Source organism: Dromiciops gliroides, chromosome 3 (assembly GCF_019393635.1).
Source record: "Dromiciops gliroides isolate mDroGli1 chromosome 3, mDroGli1.pri, whole genome shotgun sequence".
In the NCBI taxonomy this organism is placed as follows: Eukaryota; Metazoa; Chordata; class Mammalia; order Microbiotheria; family Microbiotheriidae; genus Dromiciops; species Dromiciops gliroides.
This window is the reverse complement of record NC_057863.1, coordinates 287,186,580-287,207,851: the sequence shown is the minus strand read 5'-3', so window position 1 is coordinate 287,207,851 and position 21,272 is coordinate 287,186,580. Positions and strand designations below refer to the sequence as shown.

General features: G+C 34.2%; 1 protein-coding gene across 1 annotated transcript in view; it reads right to left on the bottom strand.

Annotated features, from left to right (window-relative positions):
- Nucleotides 1-21,272, bottom strand: part of DMD (dystrophin) — a 2,325,391-nt gene that overhangs the window by 1,617,067 nt on the left and 687,052 nt on the right. The window contains 1 exon segment of the mRNA XM_043994767.1: nucleotides 7,498-7,677. Within this exon segment, the coding sequence (XP_043850702.1) occupies nucleotides 7,498-7,677 (180 nt within the window).

Genomic DNA, 21,272 nt, shown 5'->3' with positions numbered 1-21,272 from the left:
ACACCTGAAGTTCTATATTCTGTCCTGGACATTACATTTTATAAATGATAATTATAAGTTGAAGATGATCAATCTTCAAAGTGACAATGATGGACACAAGCATCCAAATGATTCTATATTAAGAATAATTTTAATAACTATATATGTTTAACATAACAAAAACTTAAAGGGGACAGGATAATCTATCTTTAAGTAACTGAAGAACTATCAAATGAAAAATGGATTAGACTCGGGCATAAAAGGAAGAATTAGGAGAAATAGTTGAGAGATAGAAAATGGGAGATTTAGGCTTGATATTAAAGAGAGAATTCCAAACAATTATAATTAATTTTTAAATGGACTTCACTTCTCTTTTGTCAGGTATGTTGTAGAGATTATTTGTTCACGTATGAAATAGATTAGATGGCCACTAAGACTTGCTCCAACTGAGATTCTGTGATTAGATCAATGTATGCAAACTCATTTATAAATAATTCTTAATAGAAGAGCATTCTTTAAGAAAAATATATCTAATGTGATAGAGACAGAGATTCTTGAAATTACTTTTTTTTTGGGGGGGGCAGGGCAATGAGGGTTAAGTGACTTGCCCAGGGTCACACAACTAGTAAGTGTCAAGTGTCTGAGGCTGGATTTGAATTCAGGTCCTCCTGAATCCAGGGCCAATGCTTTATCCACTTCACCACCTAGCTGTTCCCAGATTCTTGAAATTATAAACTGTACTACAGTTATATCACACTCATTCTATAGAAAAGTTCTGGTATATATGGTTTCACTTGCCTTAAGTAAATGAAAAGAGATAACTGTGAGTTGACCATATGCATTAAAAAAACATAACTATGTTTAACTTCATTGCTTTGAATGACAACATTAAATTTAATTATTGTTAAAAAAAAGTACAAAGGGGCACTGAGTATTAGTATCTATTAACTAGATGAGTATTTTTAAGGAAATCTCTCAACTGCTTTGAACCTCATTTTCCTCATGTATGAAATAAATGGATAAAGAATTTAAATCAAATGATCCATAAGGTTGCTTTCTGCTAAAAAATTCTATTATTCTTTGGCATGCATCTGCTTGGGTTAAATTCTTACACTGAAGATTTGGAACTGGTAATAAAGTAGTTCTAAATATCACAGCAATATCTTAATCTCAGAGGCTGCAAGGAGATGATGACAGTGATAATAAAACTCTCCTTTCCAAGGATCCTCTCTTCAAAGGAGATTGACTCCTGAAATGATTATATTTTAGTCATAATGAGTACATAATTAAAACATCATAAAGTTGCAATACCCATCATCAAAGTGATAGATTTATTATCTACTGGTGACAAACTAAATAACAAATCAGTAGAAACATGAGTCCTTCTACAAAGTGCAAAATTATAATCTTCATTCCTGCTTGAAGCAGAGTTACATCTTGATTGCCCATGGAGCAGAATTGTAAATTATATTTTGCATTGTCAGAGATGCAATTAATTGAGGCTTATCATTCCCCAAATATTAAGGTCAAAGTGGTCCACAATTTTTTACCTGGACTTAGATTTGGGTTAAGGAGATATTGAAACTGGGATTATGCAGCAAATTCCAAAGCCAAAATGTTCTGCAGAATAAACTCTTATTCAATGGGGAGAGGTTCATTTCAGGAACAGGAGAAATAAAATGTTGCATTTGGGGGGTATTTTCTGGATGCTATTTGTATTATGAGGGGAAGTTCAAAAGAATTCAACAAACACTTATAAAGCATCTTCTATGCCCAAGCATCAGAATCTCCTAAAACTGTACCTTGTGTTTCAAGCATATTTATTAAAAAACAAAAACAAAAACAAAAAAACTACCCAACAACTACATGGTCTTCCAAAACAAAACAACAAAAAATAATATTAAAATGAATAAGCAACCACCCCTTTTGAACTTCCACACAGGCTCTTATGCCATGCTAGCTATGCTAGTTTCTACACATTGTTTCTTGGTAGGAAGCATGTTGTAGCTTCTGATTGATGACCCAATTCTCTTTGTGAAACATGATCTTTAACCCCAGCTTTCTTACTGGTTAGCATATCAATCCTTGCTATTGCTCAGAGATATAAATAAATATACCAAATAGCTCCTTATGCATTTTAAATGTATAATAATATCATCTCATACTTTAACCCCAATTGTTAGTAACCTGACAAAAGATTATTAGAAATGTTGAGTTAGTGATTAAAATAAAAGGTACAGAGGGGATTTTTTTTGGATATATGTGTGTATATCATTGTGTGCCTGTTTAAGCAGATGTTGTTGGTGATAGATCATTCCCATGCATGCGCCATGATAGCAGACTGCATCATAATATTGTCAATATGATTATATTTTGAAATTTTCCAGGTGCATTTTATCTGGAATGATGTTGCATCAATCCAATTATGGCTCATTAAGAACCCAAAGAAGTTTAACATTGAACTCTCCTTCATAATTGGAGATTCTACAATATGCTGCTATTTATATTTAAGCTTTCACTAATACCTGTTATTTATTATATATATATGAATATATATACATATATATGTATATATATACATATATCAGTCCATATTAGTTAAGGGATATCCAAAATTTTAAAATTAATGAAATTAAATTAGGAAATTCAATAGAAGGAAGGAATAAAAATTGGTACAATACAATAGGAGATTTTATCATATTCAAAATGAATAAGGGTTTATAAGTTCAAGTTATCAGACACTTTCTAACTAGCATAAGGATGTTAAGGGCTAAAATTCTAGCTAAACTGTCTAAAATATCTAATGAGTGGTCGCCAATAAATTATAAGCTTTAGCAAGAGTTAGACTTTTAAGCATTTATTAAGGAGAATAAGAATTTGGTAAAGAGAGAGAAAAAGGCCTAGATTCCTATCTATTAAAGGGAGAGCACATTTCTAGCTCCCTTCTCCACCAGAGTCCAGAGGAAAAAGCGCGAGAGTGAGCGCCAGTCTCTTCCTTCCTCCTCCCACTAGCCCGCGTCACTTCCTGACTCCTGGTCTTGCCCTCAAAGACCTTCGCTTCATGGGCAGAACTCTTCTACAGTAAGTCTCCAGCAGGTGGCGTCATTCCAATCGTTACAAGGAATTGAGTAAGGATTGCAAACAGATAAATGAAAACTATCCCCCAACACAAAGAAGACTAGAATCTCTATACTTAAACTGAAAATTAGATGAGAATACAAAAGGGAAATGTGTGCAGTTTAAAAAACAAAACAAAACAGTGGCAATGTAGTTAATTGAACATTATATTAGCATTTAGGAAGACCAGAATTGAACTCTGACACATGCGTGACCCTAGGTAAAACACTGAACCTCTCAGTGTTCCAGGTTACTCTCCAGGACCACAATTTAGAGAACAGATGCAATTTGATTAGCAGATATTTCAGCATTGTGAGTTCCCTATACCTACAAAGCAAGTATAAACAATAAAAAGAAAGGGAGTGAGTACTAAATAAAAAAATGAATTTGAGATTTTTAACATGTTATTATACATAGCATGTGTGTGCACATACATATATGCATATATACATGTGTGTGTGCATATATAAATCCACGTTGGAATCAAAGATGCTATAATGAGCCTCTCAGAGTTATTTTTGATAATAGCTTCATAGAATTTACATAAAACCTCAGCTTTAACTAATCAATCAACCAACAAATATTAAATAAGTACCTACTTGTGCCACTCATTGTCCAAGCAAATAAGGATATACATAAAATGAGTGAAAATATGAACAAAATGATCTCCTATATGCAAGCAACATATATATTTAAAGAGAGGATACAACTGGTATATTTTATTTAAAAAAAGACAACCTTACCTACCAACAGGGAAATGTTGGCTATTCTATGTGAAGCTATGGGAACCTGAAAACAAATTTTTAATGTTTAAGCTTTGAATTTGGGAAATTCAATTGTAAGGGAAACCAGTATTCAAAGGTAGAAAAGTTCTATTTGGTAGATTTTCAATTGAAATTCTTAGTGTTATTTGTTTTGTTTGTTTGTTGGTTTGGTTGGTTTGGTTTTGGTTTTGCAGGGCAATGAGGGTTAAGTGATTTGCCCAGGGTCATACAGCTAGTAAGTGTCAAATGTCTGAGTCCAGATTTGAACTCAAGTCCTCCAGAATCCAGGGCCAGCGCTTTATCTACTGAGCCACCTAGCTGCCCCCCTTAGTGTTATTTATAAAAAATAAAAATAAAATAAAGCTAATCAAGAAAGTGGTAAAGCAATTGCATCTTAATTTTATGTAGAGTTAGCAATCATTTCAAATTAGGGTTAATGTAAGAATAGGAATGCAAAATTCCCAAAGAAATGTAACATAAGGGATCTCCTAAAAATAAGAACATGACAAAACAGTTTTTGGCAGCATATCCTAAATATCTACATGTAAGATTAAATAAAACCTCATCATAGGAAATGCAATAGAATTTAGAGGTAGAAGAGACCTTAGAGATAGGTCATCTAGTATGCCATAATTTTGTATGACATGATCTTTTTTTTGAATATCAGGAAATTGAATCTAAAAGTCAAGTGGCTTTCCCAAGGTAACATAAACTGTCTATGAAAAAGGCAGTCTTAAGACCCAAGACCTCTTACTGAAAGTCCAATACCTGGGGCCAAGGACTGAACAGTAGAAGATTAGTCTTCTGTTGTCTGCCTGTAGTTGGTTTTCTCAGTTTTCTCAGGCCTGGAACTGTAATTGAATTTGCTCAATAAAAGCTTTTTAATAAAAGGTGAATTTTTGAATTTTTTGGCTCTAACTTAAGCATGTAAATTCTTTCAAAGAAATTTTTGAAAATATTCTGTTATGCAAAGGATCTAGACAGCTGCCAGCTTCTGAACACAGTACTTATATCTTCCTGGCTGTCTCTGATTGGGAATTCTATCCTTTAAAAAATGTCAATCAATTACAAGTTTAGGTCAGTATTGTTTAATTGAAGTTGTGTTGTCAATAGCTAAGGGGGTGTCAATATATATGTAGTTTTAGTTATAAATGGCAAACCTGTTTTTTATTTAATCTTAGGTTATGTTAATTATAGAAATATTTTTTTCTGAAATGTTGTGTTAAATTTTCAACATAAAGAAAATCCCTAATTATAATAAGTAAACTAATGATTAACCTTTTCCTTTTATTAGTACAGAAAAAATCAACCAATTACTAAGCATTTGTTCTTTTTCCTTTTCTTTTCTTTTCTTTTCTTTCCTTTTCTTTTTTGGGGCAAGGAGGGTTAAATGACTTGCCCAGTGTCACATAGCTAGAAAGCATTTGTAAAATATCTCCTATGTTAGTTACCGTGCTAGGACCTGGGAATACAGAGAAAAAACAAAATGGAACAAAAGGAAAACAAAACAAAACACAATAATCCTTGCCTTCAAACAGAATATTTATCTCTTGCTGATAGATGACAGACAACATTTTTTCACTTAAATGTTTTAAGATCCACAAAACATTTTGATAATAAATTTTGCTTTAACAGAATATAGAGGAGGGGTATAACACAAAACACCTAATAGGTATATTATATGTAAGCTATTAGAAAATCCATTCTCTATCTACTACAAATGTTAGGGGTGAAACTGAAAATCTATTTACTTTGAAAGACTTTTTGGACCAAAAAATGTTGGGGTTTGAAAAATGAGCTTTACTGGCTCCCAGTTTAATAAAATAAATATAATTGAGATTTTCTTTTCATTGGCAAAATATATTTCATTTATATAGGTTTTATTTTAGTTGGATAATATTTTCATAATTAAAATATATTTTATGGCAATTTAAGATTCACAAAGTAGCTTCCTCAAAATAACCCTGTGAGGTGTTCAGTGTAAGCTATGTTGCATATGAGGTAACTAAGGCGAAAAGTGGTGAAGTGACTTGCCCAGTGGCCACATGACTGGAAAGTGAGACCTGGTTCTTCATACCTCCAAATCCAGTGGTCTTTTCATCACATCATACCATAAATAAAAATATTATATATCTCAGATAAATATGATTTTAATATACAAAATGTCCCAAAAGCATCAGTAAAAAAAAAGCATTAGTAAGAATAAGAATGTAAAATACCTTGAGATAAGTAACAGAATTGATTTCCTAAAAAAAAATAAGAACATGACAAAATTCTTCTTTTATAGCATATGCTAAATATCCATGTTCAAGATAAAATAAGAATTCATCTGAGAAAATGTGGTTTTAAGTTATTAAAGCTTAAAACTTCACTGAGGCTTTTGGGATACTGTTATAATAATGATCTGGACCTTTTAACCAAAAATCAAAAAAAATTAAAATCTCATTACTTTATATCATAGACCTTCTTCCCTTGGTCTACCAATTGAAATTCTCCTGTTCCCTCTTTTTGATGTACTGTCTCCTATCACTACCACTCCCTCCCCTAATGCCTATCACACTTCCAGGGTATTTGAGCTACTAGCTTAAGTATACTAAAGGACAGTCCACATCAGAGCTATATTGGTGTTCTTTTGGAGTTTGCAGACCTAGAGGAGAGTGTTATAAGGCCAAACACAAGGTTTCTTTTCTTCAATAGCCTTATGCTTTTCTTAACTCTTAAAGTATCATCTATGCTAAATAGATGTAGTATAAATCTGAATTGTGCAAGAACATTTACTCTAATAATATGATAGATCTATTATTTCACTTGATGTCTGTACTCTCTTTACCTCTATAAGCCTTCCATATCTTTTCATTATGTATGATTTTTGTCCACATATTTACATACTTTATCAGTAGAAAAGCTACCCAACATTCTGGTAATATTCCTTTGCCTTCTTTTAAAGTCTTAAAGGCACCAATTGAGCCTAAAATCATAGGTGTAAATTTTTCTTTTGCCACATCCACAGTGCTTAGATGGCTGTGGCAGATGGGGTTTTAAAAGTGTCCTGAAGTCATAGCACTGATGTTAGACTGTGACATAATAACCAGCCCACACCTCCTGGGCTACCAGTTTAGAATCCTGTCCTTCTTTTCAAATACATAACTAATCATCACCCCTTTAGCACCTGGGCAAGAGGGGACTGCCAGTAACTCATGTGATTAGCCAGCTTTTCTCTTCCATATCTCCTCTCTGACACTGCCCTCAGTCAACATCTCAACCATCTGCTGCTGTGGAAAGACAAGGGAGAAATCAAAGTTCTCATCAAGACAAATGGACAACAGTGGTTAGATGTTAGCATGCTATTCTAGCTAAGAGCACTGTTCTAATAATGAGGGCTATTAGAGTCTCTTAGATCATCTATGGTAGGAGTTCTTACATCCTTTTGGCAATCTGTCAAAGGCTCTGCATCCTTTCTCAGAATGATGTTTTAAAATGTAAATGTTAATACCAAGGATGGGCTTAAATTTGAAAGTATACCAAGACTTTGGGGAAACCCTATACATACATAAGATTAAAAGTACAGTTATAAAAAATTAATTTCAAACCATGGTTAAGAACCATGATCTCTGGCATGATAATTACAATGGCTTACCTGCACAGAACTCTTTTCAAGTTTTTGGATAAGATTATCCCACCGTTGGGCAAAGTTTTCTAGCCAAGCTTCCATCTTTTGAGCTACCGTCTTGTTCTTCAAAGCTGAGAGTAGATCCTGACTGAGGGAACACAGTTTATCCATTGTTTGTTTCTTCATTTCTAGATCTCCTTTTATAATCTGTTTTAAAATAAATATTAGTTTATATCATAGTGCAATAAAGATTTTAACAGTATATTTTTCAGGGTAATTTCACACATTCTTATTTTGGTTAAGCTAAGTACATTACAAGCAAAAAAGTTCATGTGTCATGTAAATGCTTACAAATACATAAATATAAGCAGTACAGTGAAGCACAATCTAGGTAATCAGAAGATGTAGAGACAAATTCATACTGTTGCATTTTACTACTGCTATGGCCATACGGAAGTGACCTAACTTGACTGAACTTCAGTTTTTTTTCCAAATGTAAAATGAGGAAAATAATACATGCACCTTCTATCCCACTAGATTTTGGGGGAGATGTTTTTTTGAAAACTTACATTCACAGTATAAATGCCAATTAAAGCTAGGTACTGAATCACTTGATGTGGTTGCATATATCCAAATGTGCACTTACCTAAGGTATAATTATGTAAAGTATGGTCATATGTTCCAGCAAAATGTAAATATGCACATACTGCAACCATTTCAGAGGATTTATCATTTGCACTTATCAAGACCCGGCTGTAATATTACCAATAAAGTCACTGCAATGGCTATTTGAATAATTATCTTTTACTGCTGATGTTATAATGAAAGTGAATGGAAAAGAATTTCTAAAGTACCACTTTTGTTCTAAGCACTGTGCTTGTAAGACAAAAATATGATGAAACAAAAGTCAATAATTGATCGTGATAAACCTAGTTAGGCTTTTAGTGTGCTTTACTCTTTTTCCTCTCTTCATACATACTTTCTACAGCTCTTTAAGCTATAGAAATAAATGGCATCAATTCCATCTCATTGACAGACAACAAAAAATTTAATTAATCTAAAGTCAATGGATTTAGAAATTTTCTGTCCCTGCTTGATTTGTCACATTCTACATTATTTCCTTGTGTATTTTGTAGACCTCAGGCATGTAGCCTTATTATTATTATTACCTACGTTATGATAGCAGAAAAGAAAGGCTTCTTTTGTGACTGAATCTCTCTCTTTTCCTTCTATGTCAATTCTGACTATAATAAAATTATGAGGGTAATAAATATATGTCCTCTGCCCCTTGCTCAACATCCACTACTTGCCTAGAAAAATAAATATTTGTCTTCTTCTAGACTCTAAGTTGAAGAAAAAGTATTGACCTGCTTTGGTAGAGGGAGTTCCCTTACCTAGGGGTTCCTCATACTAATGAAATCACAGGTGTGATTATGTGGAATAGAAAGCACCATTCAAGAGATATGTCAATTTTTTAAATGAATGAATGTGCCAGTGACACAGAGAAGTCACTAAACACTCCCCTCGTGTTTGCCCAATTAGTAACTCAACTTGAAATAGCCTAACATTGGTTAGCAGTGAACAGTATTTTAGAAATGAACTCTATTGTCGATGCTACTTTCCTTAAAGGTTGAGGTTAAATAGCAACCCTTCTATTGAAGGGTCATCTTGGTGTCTTCATTATATTCTTCTCCTTTCTTCAAAATTGGTTGTATTTATGTTGCATATATTTTGTTTGTATTTATCTGTGGACTTATTGTTTCCCTCTAGTATGTGGTTAGCAACTTGATAGCAGAGATTTTTGAAGTTATGTCTTAGTAATTCCAATATCTAATACTATGCATAACATTGTAGAAACCTAAATGCTTGCTGTTGCTTGTTGGACTTTAGCCTTCATTCAGAATCTATTTCCTTTGTTTGCCTTCACATTGTAATGCATTCTAGTTACCTAACATATTTCCAAAACATGTTAAGTTGAAAAATGTGTTTCTCTTGGTCCTGATTTTCCTTTCTGAATGTTTTGGGTTTTTTGTTGTTGTTGTTGTTGTTGTTTTTGTGTGGCAATGGGGGTTAAGTAACTTACCCAGGGTCACACAGCTAGTAAGTGTCAAGTGTCTGAGGCCGGATTTGAACTCAGGTACTCCTGAATCCAGGGCCAGTGCTTTATCCACTGCGCCACCTAGCCGCCCCCCTTTTCTGAATGTTTTTTACAAAATATATGAGCTATTCCCCTACTCTTCTCTTCCAACCCCAATCAGAGAGTAAATAGACTAGATCTCTACAATGAAGGCTACCTTAAATCTAAATGAAAATCCTAGACATAAATGAAACTAGGAGAGGTAGGAGTATTTCAATGTTTATATATTGACATTCTTTTACTTAACACAATTTTTGCCCTCTCAGAAATGTTAAAAGTATACCCAAACAAGTAAAACAATATACACAAAACAAAACTCTTCCAGATTTTACTCCACACATGTTAAAGAAAGTGGTTAAAAATGATGAACTGTTTTAGGTTAGAAGATAATACTAATTACTTAAGTTGCATATTTAATTAACTGAGAATACTTCAGAAAGAAGAAAAAATGTCATCATATATTAGAATTATGCTTAGGGAAAATTATCACATCGTTAATTTGGGTGCAAAGTAGCAGTGTCTAAGCAATTTTTCTTATATAACCTTTAAACTAATTGGATCCCTGGAGATTTGATGACAAATGAAACTAATGCTATAAGATATACATATATTCATATATGTATATGCACCTAAGGACTTAATTACATACATACACATGTAGATTTGTGTGTATACATATGAGATATATTATAGAAAATTACATAAGATGTTAATTTGGTCCATTTTTTAAATCTTCACATAAAAAGATGCTTGTATATCTAATTTAAAGTTGCAATGTATTAAAGTTATAATAACAATTAGAATAGTACTTACTCTTTAAAAAATGTTTTCACATATATTATCTCCTGTGACTAACCCAGTAACCCTGTGAGGCAGATATTATATCTCCATTTTACTAATGAGAAATAGTACTTTATTGTGAAAATAACACTGGATATAACATAATAAAAATAATCAGAAGACCTTGGTTAGGACACTTACTACTACTAGACTTGAGAAGTTACACTTAACCCTTCTGAATTGCTGTTTTCTCATGTTTGAAAAAAAATATGTTGTGAAAATAACTATAGGTCACTACTTCACAGGTTGTTATGGAGATCAAATGAGATAATGTATCAAAATACTGTGTAAAACTTAAAGTCTTATATAAATGGCAATCATCAACAATAGTATTACTTTTTTTTTTTTTTAGTGAGGCAATTGGGGTTAAGTGACTTGCCCAGGGTCACACAGCTAGTAAGTGTTAAGTGTCTGAGGCCGGATTTGAACTCAGGTACTCCTGACTCCAGGGCCCGTGCTCTATCCATTGTGCCACCTAGCTGCCCCCATAGTCTTACTTATTAATAATGCTTATGCATATGCTTATGATTGTTAGAGAGAAAAAGAACACAAAAAGATGATGTTTTCAAGGAACAATCCACAATAACACATCCACATCCCAGGCACTGAGATGGAGATAGTTAAAGCATCAGGTTTTCTCTACTTGACTACTTGAGAATTTATTCATTCATTCATTCATTCATTCATTCATTCATTCATTCCTGAATTCACATGGCATGTATTATTGTCCCTCACTAATCCCACAATATCATGAATGTACCTGCAGTCTAAACCCTGAGGGATGACTAGCTCCTGTGGAATTATCTCTTTGTGTTAACAATTAAAAGACTGTTTTCCCTAGCAAGCATACTACTGGATCATTCCCTACAATCCCTCATGAGGAAAACCCCTTAACGGTTCAGTTCCTTCCTAGTCCTTATCCCACCAAAAGAAAAAAAATCAATATTGGTCAATGAAACATCACATCCACTTTCATTTCAACATCCTCCAATACTCATGATACTACTACAGCAGAAGTGGTTGAAACAACCAAGACTCCTCTCTCCCCCTTCCAGAGGTATATGTGTTGTCATGAGGAGAGGTAACCTTAAAGGTTCTTAGTAATATTTCAAATTAAATTATGATGGTCATAGGTAATAAACTAAGGTTGTCATATTGTATATAGCTATGTATGTGATAGGAGATGGTGACAGATGGTAGCTGTTTTGGGTCTTGCATTGTGACATATTTTAATGAACATTAAATTCTTATTCACTGCCTTAGTCAGCAGGGAAATTTTACCTCAAATTCTGGACCAGCTGTCAAGTTCTTTTAATTAGCTTAAACAATCAAGTGGCAAGACCTATACAAAACATATTTTCATTTTGTTCATAGGCAAGGTGATATAATTTAAATTTGATCTATATTGAGAAATTATTGAAACATTACTGTAGAGAATTTTAAAGTTCCTACTGAGAAAATAGAGATCATCCACTCTCAGCTTCCTTTTCTAACTCTGTTTCATACCCCTCCATCCTTCTACATTATCTCCATTCTGTGTTCCTTTGCTCTAGTCTCAGAAGGAAAGGGGGTCTTCCTACTTGACAAGGCAGAACACCTCCCTTCATGCCTTCAATCCTATCCTTTCCCATCCATCTGGGAGTTTGTTTCTTTTATCATACCCACTTCACTGTAATCTTCAATCTTTTCTAATTCATTAGCCCCTTACCTATCATCTACAAACATGTAAGGGTCTCCCCTGGCTTGCAAAAAAACCTGATACTGTCTCAAACTGTCCTCCAATACTTCTTCTCTTTCAAAAAGCCAAATGCCTACAAAGAGTCCTTTAAACATTTCCCTATTTTTCCCTTTTCTGCATCTCTCAATATGTTTTTCACTTCTACTCTATTAAAACTATTCTCTTAAACATTATCAGTGAGCTTTTACAACAAATCTAATCACCATTTCTCAATCCATTCTGACCTTTTTCCATTTTTGGTCAGTGCTAACCACCCTCTACTTCTAAAAATCCTCTCCTCCTTTGTATTTAATGCGACTGTTCCTTCTAAGCTCTTTCTACCTACATGATCACTCTTCGATACTCTCTGCTGTGTCATCATCTAAATTCTGTCCTGCAATTGATGCCATCCTCCAAGACCACATTTTTGGCCTTCTCTTAATTTTTTTTCTGTTGTCTGTCTTGTGGTGCTGTTATTAGCTCCCATGATAGCAATTGCCATATGGATGGATCACTCTCAAATGTCTATATTCAGTCCTGATCTTTCTTTTGAACTTCTATCATGCATTACCAATTCCCTAAAGAACAGGATTGATATTCAGTTGAGTCTTATCCACAAACATCTGGAGAGACTCACCATCTATAGGGAACACTTTTTCTCTCATTCATATTCTATACGTCATTCACAGTAGTGAAAATATTTTGGAGAGGTACACATCTCTCTGCCTCATTATTTGTAAATTATTAAAGTTTACTCTACTGTTATACATTTAAAATAATTCTGTATGAGTTTGATATAAACTTGTGAGACATTTTTGGAGAACTTTTAAGGGAGTATTTTGCTCTATCAAATCAAAAGAAAATAGTCAACACACGTAGTTAGATCTTGTATTTTCTATATCTTTTAATGTTCTGTGATTGTGAAGATGTCCACTGTTACAGAATTTATGAAAGCCTGCCTATTTCCTTCTCAGAGCTTAATCAATATTTTCATAAAGCAAAGATCTGACTAATGTGGCCCTCCAGTGGCCCTCTATCACCTCCAGGATCAAAACCAAAATCCTCTGTTTGAATTTCAAAATGCTTCTTTTTTTTTTTTTTTTTTGGTGGGGCAATGGGGGTTAAATGACTTGCCCAGGGTCACACAGCTAGTAAGTATCAAGTGTCTGAGGTCGGATTTGAACTCAGGAACTCCTGAATCCAGGGCCGGTGCTTTATCCACCGCGCCACCTAGCCGCCTCCTAAAACGCTTCTTAATCAGGCCCTAAATCACTTTCTAGTTTTCTTATACCTTACTCCCTGACACAGGCTCTGCGATCCAGCTACATGGGTCTCCTAGCTGTTCCATGATCATGGCACTCCAACTCTTGACTCAGGAAATGTCTAAACTTTTCTCACTCCTCATCTCTGCCTACTGGCTTCTCTGACTTCCTTTACATTCCAACTTCAACAGGAAGCATTTTTCAAACTCTTTTAATTCTAATCATTCCTCTTGTTAATTAAATCCTACTTATACATGCAAAAATGAACACACAAAAATGCACAAACATAGCTATGTAATGAACATGTAGGTGTGTGTATATATATATATATATATATATATACACACACACACACACACACACGCATATGTACATAAAGCATACATATGCATTTCTTTATTGCCTGTCCCATCAGACTATGAGCTCCCTGAAGGCAGGGAGAGGCATTTACTTATTTTTATATCCCTAGTATTTAGTACAGTGTCTGACATTTAGTAAGTAATTAATAGATGTTTATTGATAGCTTGAAGGTTGCCTAGAGGTATATGCAGATTGTTCTCATGAAATGTAAAACAAATGAGAACATAAACAATTACATGGGTTATTAGGTTTTAAAAATATAGGAGTCTTTTAAAATTAAAAATGAAGTTTGAAACTGTATGAAATTTTTAGTTAAGTTCGCCTATTTCAAATACCTTAAGGACTGATTAGATAGTATATTCAAAATTGTGTTGTTTCTTGGGGACAGCTAGGTGGCACAGTGGATAAATCCCCAGCCCTGGATTCAGGAGGAACTGAGTTCAAATCCAGCCTCAGACACTTGACACTTACCAGCTGTGTGACCCTGGGAAAGTCACTTAACCCTCATTGCCCTGTCTCCACCTCCCCCAAAAAAATTTAAAAAAAGACCTCTTTTGTGTATCTCTTGCTTATTCTAGCTGATTTTTCTTATTACTTTTATTCGATGCCTTGTTTACTTCCTAATACATGAATATAGGCCATTTCCATTTTTTACCTCTTTGTTGTACTCCTTCCATGTCATTCTTAAGTTCTCAGGGAATAATTTTGCTCTCTCCAAGTGTTCTTTAACTTTTTTTTAGTCCACTGCTTCTTGCTTTTCACAAAGTGATATTGCCTATAACGTTCTCCTATTCTTCTCTTTAAAATCCTACAAGTGATTTTATATTCTAAATTGGAATTTTCTTTGGTGGACATATCTTTGTGTTTGGCAAAAAGATCAAGAGTTTGCTGGTTGAGAGAAGTATTTAGGATGATCTGGCAAATAATTTATACTACATAGTTAAATTTCTTTAGGAACTTGTTATAATCATCACTCCATCCATCTTACTTTTTATGAAATAGCCTAGGTAATAATTGTTTAAATTAAAGAGCATACATTTTTTTCTTAATTGTACTTGTAAGCCTCAGGCATATTTAAAATTTGTTACTAAACCATATTATCATATACATCTGTATCTATCTATTGATTGATAGATATATAGATCTATCTCTATGTGTACTTGCTGCCCTCTCTTCTGTCTACCTTTTCATTAAAGTGATTTAATGTTAAAATGTATTTTTATTTCATTAAGTTGATTTTAGTGTACTCTTTGTACAATTTCTCTACTTTTCATCCTCTTCAAGAGATTTTCTGTACATGCTTAAACTATTCTCATGATAGTCTTTATAAAAATACTTATAAAAAGCACTAAAATACAAGACAATGAACTATCCCATGAAGTGATATTTCTTTTTGCCTTAGGACATCTAATAAAATCATCACTATCATCTCTTTTTGCCTCTCCAAATAGAGCCTGTGAGCCATTCTTTTATTTAGCTGCAACTCTCATTTTTCTTTTAATGCTACTGACATGATATAAGTTGACACAAACTGGATTGAAAGTAAGATTAGGTTTGGAGCTGATAGACTTGGCTTCAAATCCTGCCTTTATTAGTGATTTCTATCTTAACAAGTCACTTTGATTCAAGGGACATAAAGGAAGTGCTTAATAAATGCTCTATCATATATCTACCTATCTACTAATCTTCCTTTATCATCTACCTGCCTTCTCAAACAGAAAACTAAGAAGAAAGAGCATGGATGGGTTAATTACCCAGTTTCAATATATGAATCAATATCTATGAGGATTACTCCCTTTCTGACCAACATGGGTTAGGCAAGTTTTGCCCCAAAAGTGAAAAAGCCCTGATTTAATTGTTCTGGAAACAGCAAAAGACCAAGCTGGCATCCTCTCTCTGGAGATGGTTAGCATTTTTTATCATAAGTCCTTCAGAATTGTCTTATATCACTGTATTGCTGAGAATAGCTTAGTGATTGATCATCATACAATATTGCTTTTACTATGTAGAGTGTTCTCCTGGTTCTGCTCAATTCATTTTGTATCAGTTCATGTAATTATTCCAAGGTTTTTCTGAAATGCCTGTTCATTATTGCTTACAGCAAAATAGTATTTCATTACAATCACATACCACAACTTGTCCAACCATTCTGTCATTGGTGGCCATCCTCTTATTTCCAATTCTTTGCCCCCATAAAAAGAGCTGCTATAAATATTTTTGTACATATAAATCATTTTCTTTTTTCTTCGATCTCTTTGGGATACAGAGCTACTAGTGGTATTGCTTAGGTCAAAGGGTATGCACAGATTTATAGCCCTTTGGGCACACTTCAAAATTATTCTCCAGAACGGTTAAATCAGTTCACAGTTCCACCAAGAGTGCATTAGTGTCCAATTTTTCCAAATTGCCTTCAACATTTGTCATTTTCTTTTTCTGTCATATTAGCCAATCTTATGGGTTTGAGGTGGTACCTTGGAGTTATTTTAATTTGCCTTTGTCTAATTAATAGTGATTTAGAACATATTTTTTCATATGACAATACATAACTTTGATTTATTCTTCTGAAAACTGCTGGTTCATATCCTTTGACCACTTATGAACTACTGAATGACTCATATTCTTATAAATTTGATTCAGTTCCCTATGTGGTTAAGAAGTTAGACACTTACAGAGAAACTTGCTATAAATTCCTGCCCCACCCCAATTTCCCTGCTTTCCTTCTAATTTTGCAGTATATCTTAATTCTTATGATGACCCTTAGTCTAAGGCCCCCCTTATGATGTTTTACCTCTTCTCTCTTATTATCAAGATAATTATACAATGCTTGGTGGCTGAAGGCTTCAAACAGATTCCTAACCCAGACTGTCACTATTCTTTTTTCAACAACATGATAAAGTTAATTTCCTAATAAAACCAAATTAGATGCACATTTCCAAGTTATAAATTTTTGAAAGTAGCTCAAATTATATTCCTGATATTAAGTTACTTGACAAAAGTTTTATCTACGTTCATATAGATAGGGAGATAAAGATATATCTAGAGCTTAGGAATTGGGGCAAGGGTTATGAAATCAATTTTATTAATTGAAAGTATGTCAGTCCTATAACACATACAACAGTAGTTTCAATTTAAAATATAAGTGCTTCCTACTTTACACTTTCAACAGCATAAAATAGTTTTGATTGAAACTTGATGAAAGTCTTACTTTGATAGTTTACTTTGAGAGAGGAGGTAGCCATAGGTTCTTAGAGACTCCACAAGCAATGTGCTCTTACAGTTTACCATACTGAAAAAGCTCCAAATGTGGGCCCAATGATGAACAGTGTGCCTGTCCTCAGGGTTTAGCCTAGCTAGGTATGTAGAATCTTATTGCTAAAGGGTTAGGCACAAGGCAGATTTTTTGTTTGTTTGTTTTCTACAAGAAATCATTACATTTTCCAACAGCAGGGTTTTGCTCTGTCTTGGTATAAGGAAGACTTAAATGAATGAAATCATATTTCCTGAGTATGGAAATAAAATCATTTTAAACATTCAGATCCCAGCAATAAATTTTGAAATAGTTACAGAGTAGTTTTCAGACTGTTGTGGCTTATTCAATGAAATATTTTATTCATGTGTATTAATGGGATAAGGTTTAAATTACAGTGGCAAAAGTATATATTAGCTATTACAGAGGTTTTCTTAATTAGCATGGCAGAGTCAACAGAGTTAGTTTCAGAGGTTATATGATCTGAGTTCAAGATTTCTGATAAGAATTTGGAATATGATCCTGGAAAAGTCACTTTAAATTCAGTGTTGGGGCGGGGGGAGAGCCAAGATGGTAGAGACTAGGCAGGGACTCACATGAACTCTCCTAAATTACCTTCCAAACAACTTTAAATAAAGCCTCAAAATGAATTCTGGAGTAACAGAATCCACAAAAGGACAGGATGAAACAATTTTCAGTCTGCAGACATTTTAGAAAGTTGTCAGGAAAAGTCTGTCACACTAGGATGAGAGTAGAATACACTCTAGCATAGGCCATGCCAGCACAGGCCAGGACCCAGCAGAACAGCAGGAAGCCTTGGAGGTAACTAAATCAATCCTGGCAGCAGCTGTTTCTGAAGCTGTGAGACAATAGATGGTAAGAAATGACAACTAGGATGCTTTCAGAAAAAACTTGTAAAGATTTACATGAACTGATGCAAAATGAAATCAGCAAAACTAGGAGATCATTGTATAGTTACATTTAGATTGTATGATGATCTACTGTGAGAAACTTAGGTATTCTCAGCAATACAGTGTTCAAGACAAATCTGCATGACATGATGAAAAATGCTATCCAACTCAAGAGAAAGAATTGATGGAGTATGAATCGAGATCAAAACATTCATTTTTTAAACTTTATTGTTGCTGTGGCTTTTTTGGAGTTTGAAACTCAAGATTTAAATATACACACACATATATACATATACACATACATATGCACAACGTGAAGCCAATCTGCATAGTTAGTGGGAGTTTCACCATTCAGAGTTCCACATTCTGGACAATGAAAGCAGTAAAAAAATCACATCTAATGATGAATAAATGAGAAAGGGTTTTGAATAAACTGCTCAGCAAACTCCTTTTTAAAAGACAAGTACAGAAAGTGAAAACAATAACAGATACTTGAAACCTAATATAAAAGTTTCATAGTTCTGAGAGACTAGAATCATAAGGGCTAAAGCCCAGAATGAGCCTAAACTTATAATAAATTTTAAGGGCAGGTAAGGGGACCATTTTATATATGAAAACAAGAAGTATGGGGCAGTTAGGTGGCACAGTGGATAGAGAACCGGCCCTGGAGTCAGGAGTACCTGAGTTCAAATCTGGCCTCACACACTTAAAACTTACTAGCTGTGTGACCCTGGGCAAGTCACTTAACCCCAATTACCTCACTAAAACAAACAAACAAACAAAAAAACAAAACAAGAAGTACAAAGAAGACACAGGACCGCTACATGAGGTGGATGAAAGGTGATAACAATTGATGGAGAGTATACAGAACAACTAATTTCTTGGGGTTTTCTTTTTGTTTTTGGTTTTGGTTTTTTGGTGGGGCAATGGGGGTTAAGTGACTTTCCCAGGGTCACACAGCTAGTAAGTGTCAAGTATTTGAGGCCGCATTTGAACTCAGGTCCTCCTGAATCCAGGACCTGTGTTTTATTCACTGTACCACCTAGCTGTCCCTCATTTCTTGTTTTTGAGAATCAATTTTCAAAGCAAGAATGTTCTCCAGACTTTGGAGGATGAAAAAAAAAATGAAACCCAATACAAGTGAGATGACAAAGTTACATTCAGAAGGAAATACAACTAGCCATACTCTTTGTCTGACCTCCACCTCCAAAGCTCTTGATTTCAGAAAAGGTTTGTGTAAATTTATTTTATCTCTTTACACTAAAATGATCAGAAACTCAGTGTTTACTGGATTTATTCACATAGCTGAGACCTAGTCTAAATAATCTTTAGCTGAAGGCTTCTATTCTTCCTCCTGTGATCCCTAAAATAAGCCACAGATAATTACATTTTGCTTTGCATTTTCCCCAGGTAAAAGAGGGATAGTTAGAAGTTCCAAAGAATTCCTCTGTGTAGTAGTGAAACAATTCTCTTAGCTGCCAATTTTCTGTTAAATGTAAAAACCTTTTCAGAATTTAACATGTATGTATTGAAGAATAAAGAAAACAACTTGAAAAGAAAAAGGTAGATCAAAATTTGGCTAGAGATGTTGGTCAGTATATTAATTTACTGATCCTCTATAGATTCTTCCAAATAATTTATAACTATCCATGTATACATATGTGTTAAATCATATGTAGATTTATAAAATATATATGTGCATCTTAAAATTTACAAAGATTTTATTACTGACATTAGCTGTTGTCTAAATTTAGATGTTCTTTTTTCACCGTTCTGAAGCATAATGCAGAGTGAGATTTTGAGGACATTGTTCTTTTTTCTAAAGCAATTTACATATCCCCTAACAAACTTATGTCCATTTAAATGGTGAAAATGAGCAGGAATTAGTCTGAGCCCATGTTCTGGGTATAGTACATACTTACTTTCTAGTTTTACTTCACCCTACTACCCTCCAGAAATACTGTATTTCCACCAAACTGAATTGCTTACTATCTACAATACCTACTTGGCATTTCTCAATAAACTTATTCCTGTTTCAGACACTTACCTATGACTAAAACAAAACAAAACAAGCTAAAAGATTGGCCCATGACACAAAACTCACTCCCACACAAAGACAAACTTATTGATTCCCTACTCATCTTCCCTACTTAAACTTTGAAAGTTTAAGTCAAATTCTACCTCTTACAAGAATTCTTTGCCATTGACCCTAGTCAGGAATGCTCTGACTGTCTTTTCAGCCATCATCCAAGGAAGTAACTCCTGGAAAGGAGATAGATACCTCCAACAGCTACCATCAGTTGGGCAGCTGAGGCAGCTTAGCAAAAGCAGCAAGGTACTATAAGGGAAAGGCAAGAGGCAGTATGTGTCACATGAGTCAAAACTACCACCACCCCCAGATATTGATTGTGTTATCAATAGGCAGAGGCTGCAGTCCTTCTTCCTCAGTAGACACAGCTGTTGAAGCCCAGAAAAGCAAGTTTTTGTCATTTAAGTTTCCTGATTCAATATCAAATGGTAAAACATTTAGAATGAATATGGTTTTATTAGTGGCGATTATTGAGCTGCACTGCAATCTACTTTACTGTTGCAGTCTAAGGGCCATGGGATCTTTCTGACTTGAAACTTAAATTCCCTAGGTGAGTTCTCTCCCCTATTGAAATGAATTCTTCCTTTGAGGCCTTGACTTTCTTTTTGTATCTCCAGTGCTTAGCATTATGTTTTATATAGAATAAGCATTTAATAAGTTTTTTTTATTCATTAACTCTTTCATTGTCTATACATAGCACTTTCTCGCTCTCATATGCACTCATGCATTATTTTGCATTATAGTAATTTTTACATATTCATATTAACATAATAACAGAATTAGAAGAGACCTTGAACAACATCCCAAACAAGGGGTAGTGCCTTTTCTTAAAGACCTTCAGTCAGTGGATCCTTTGTGAGGGATTCCACTTGTGGCACAGTCATATATCTCTGACCTGAACATATGATTTAATTGGAATAAGAAATTCTGGCAGGGTTCAGAAATCTAACACTTTTGAGTTCTGTTGAGATGCTAATAGGCTAAGTGATTTTCTAAGAATCACATAGTGAGTATCTGCCAGAAATAAGTGTAGAAACTCATATCTTCATCAAGCTAAAACCAGGTCCCATGACCTTTACCTCTTCTGATAACAATGCTAGAATGAGCACACTTTCTGGTTCAAACTTCCTGTATAAGATTCTGGTTATTCTCTTGGATCATGCTCTTTTTCTCCAGACAGCTTCTTCTCCATGGTATGCTAAAGTGAGTAGTGTTAGACTGGGAGTCAGAAAACTATGG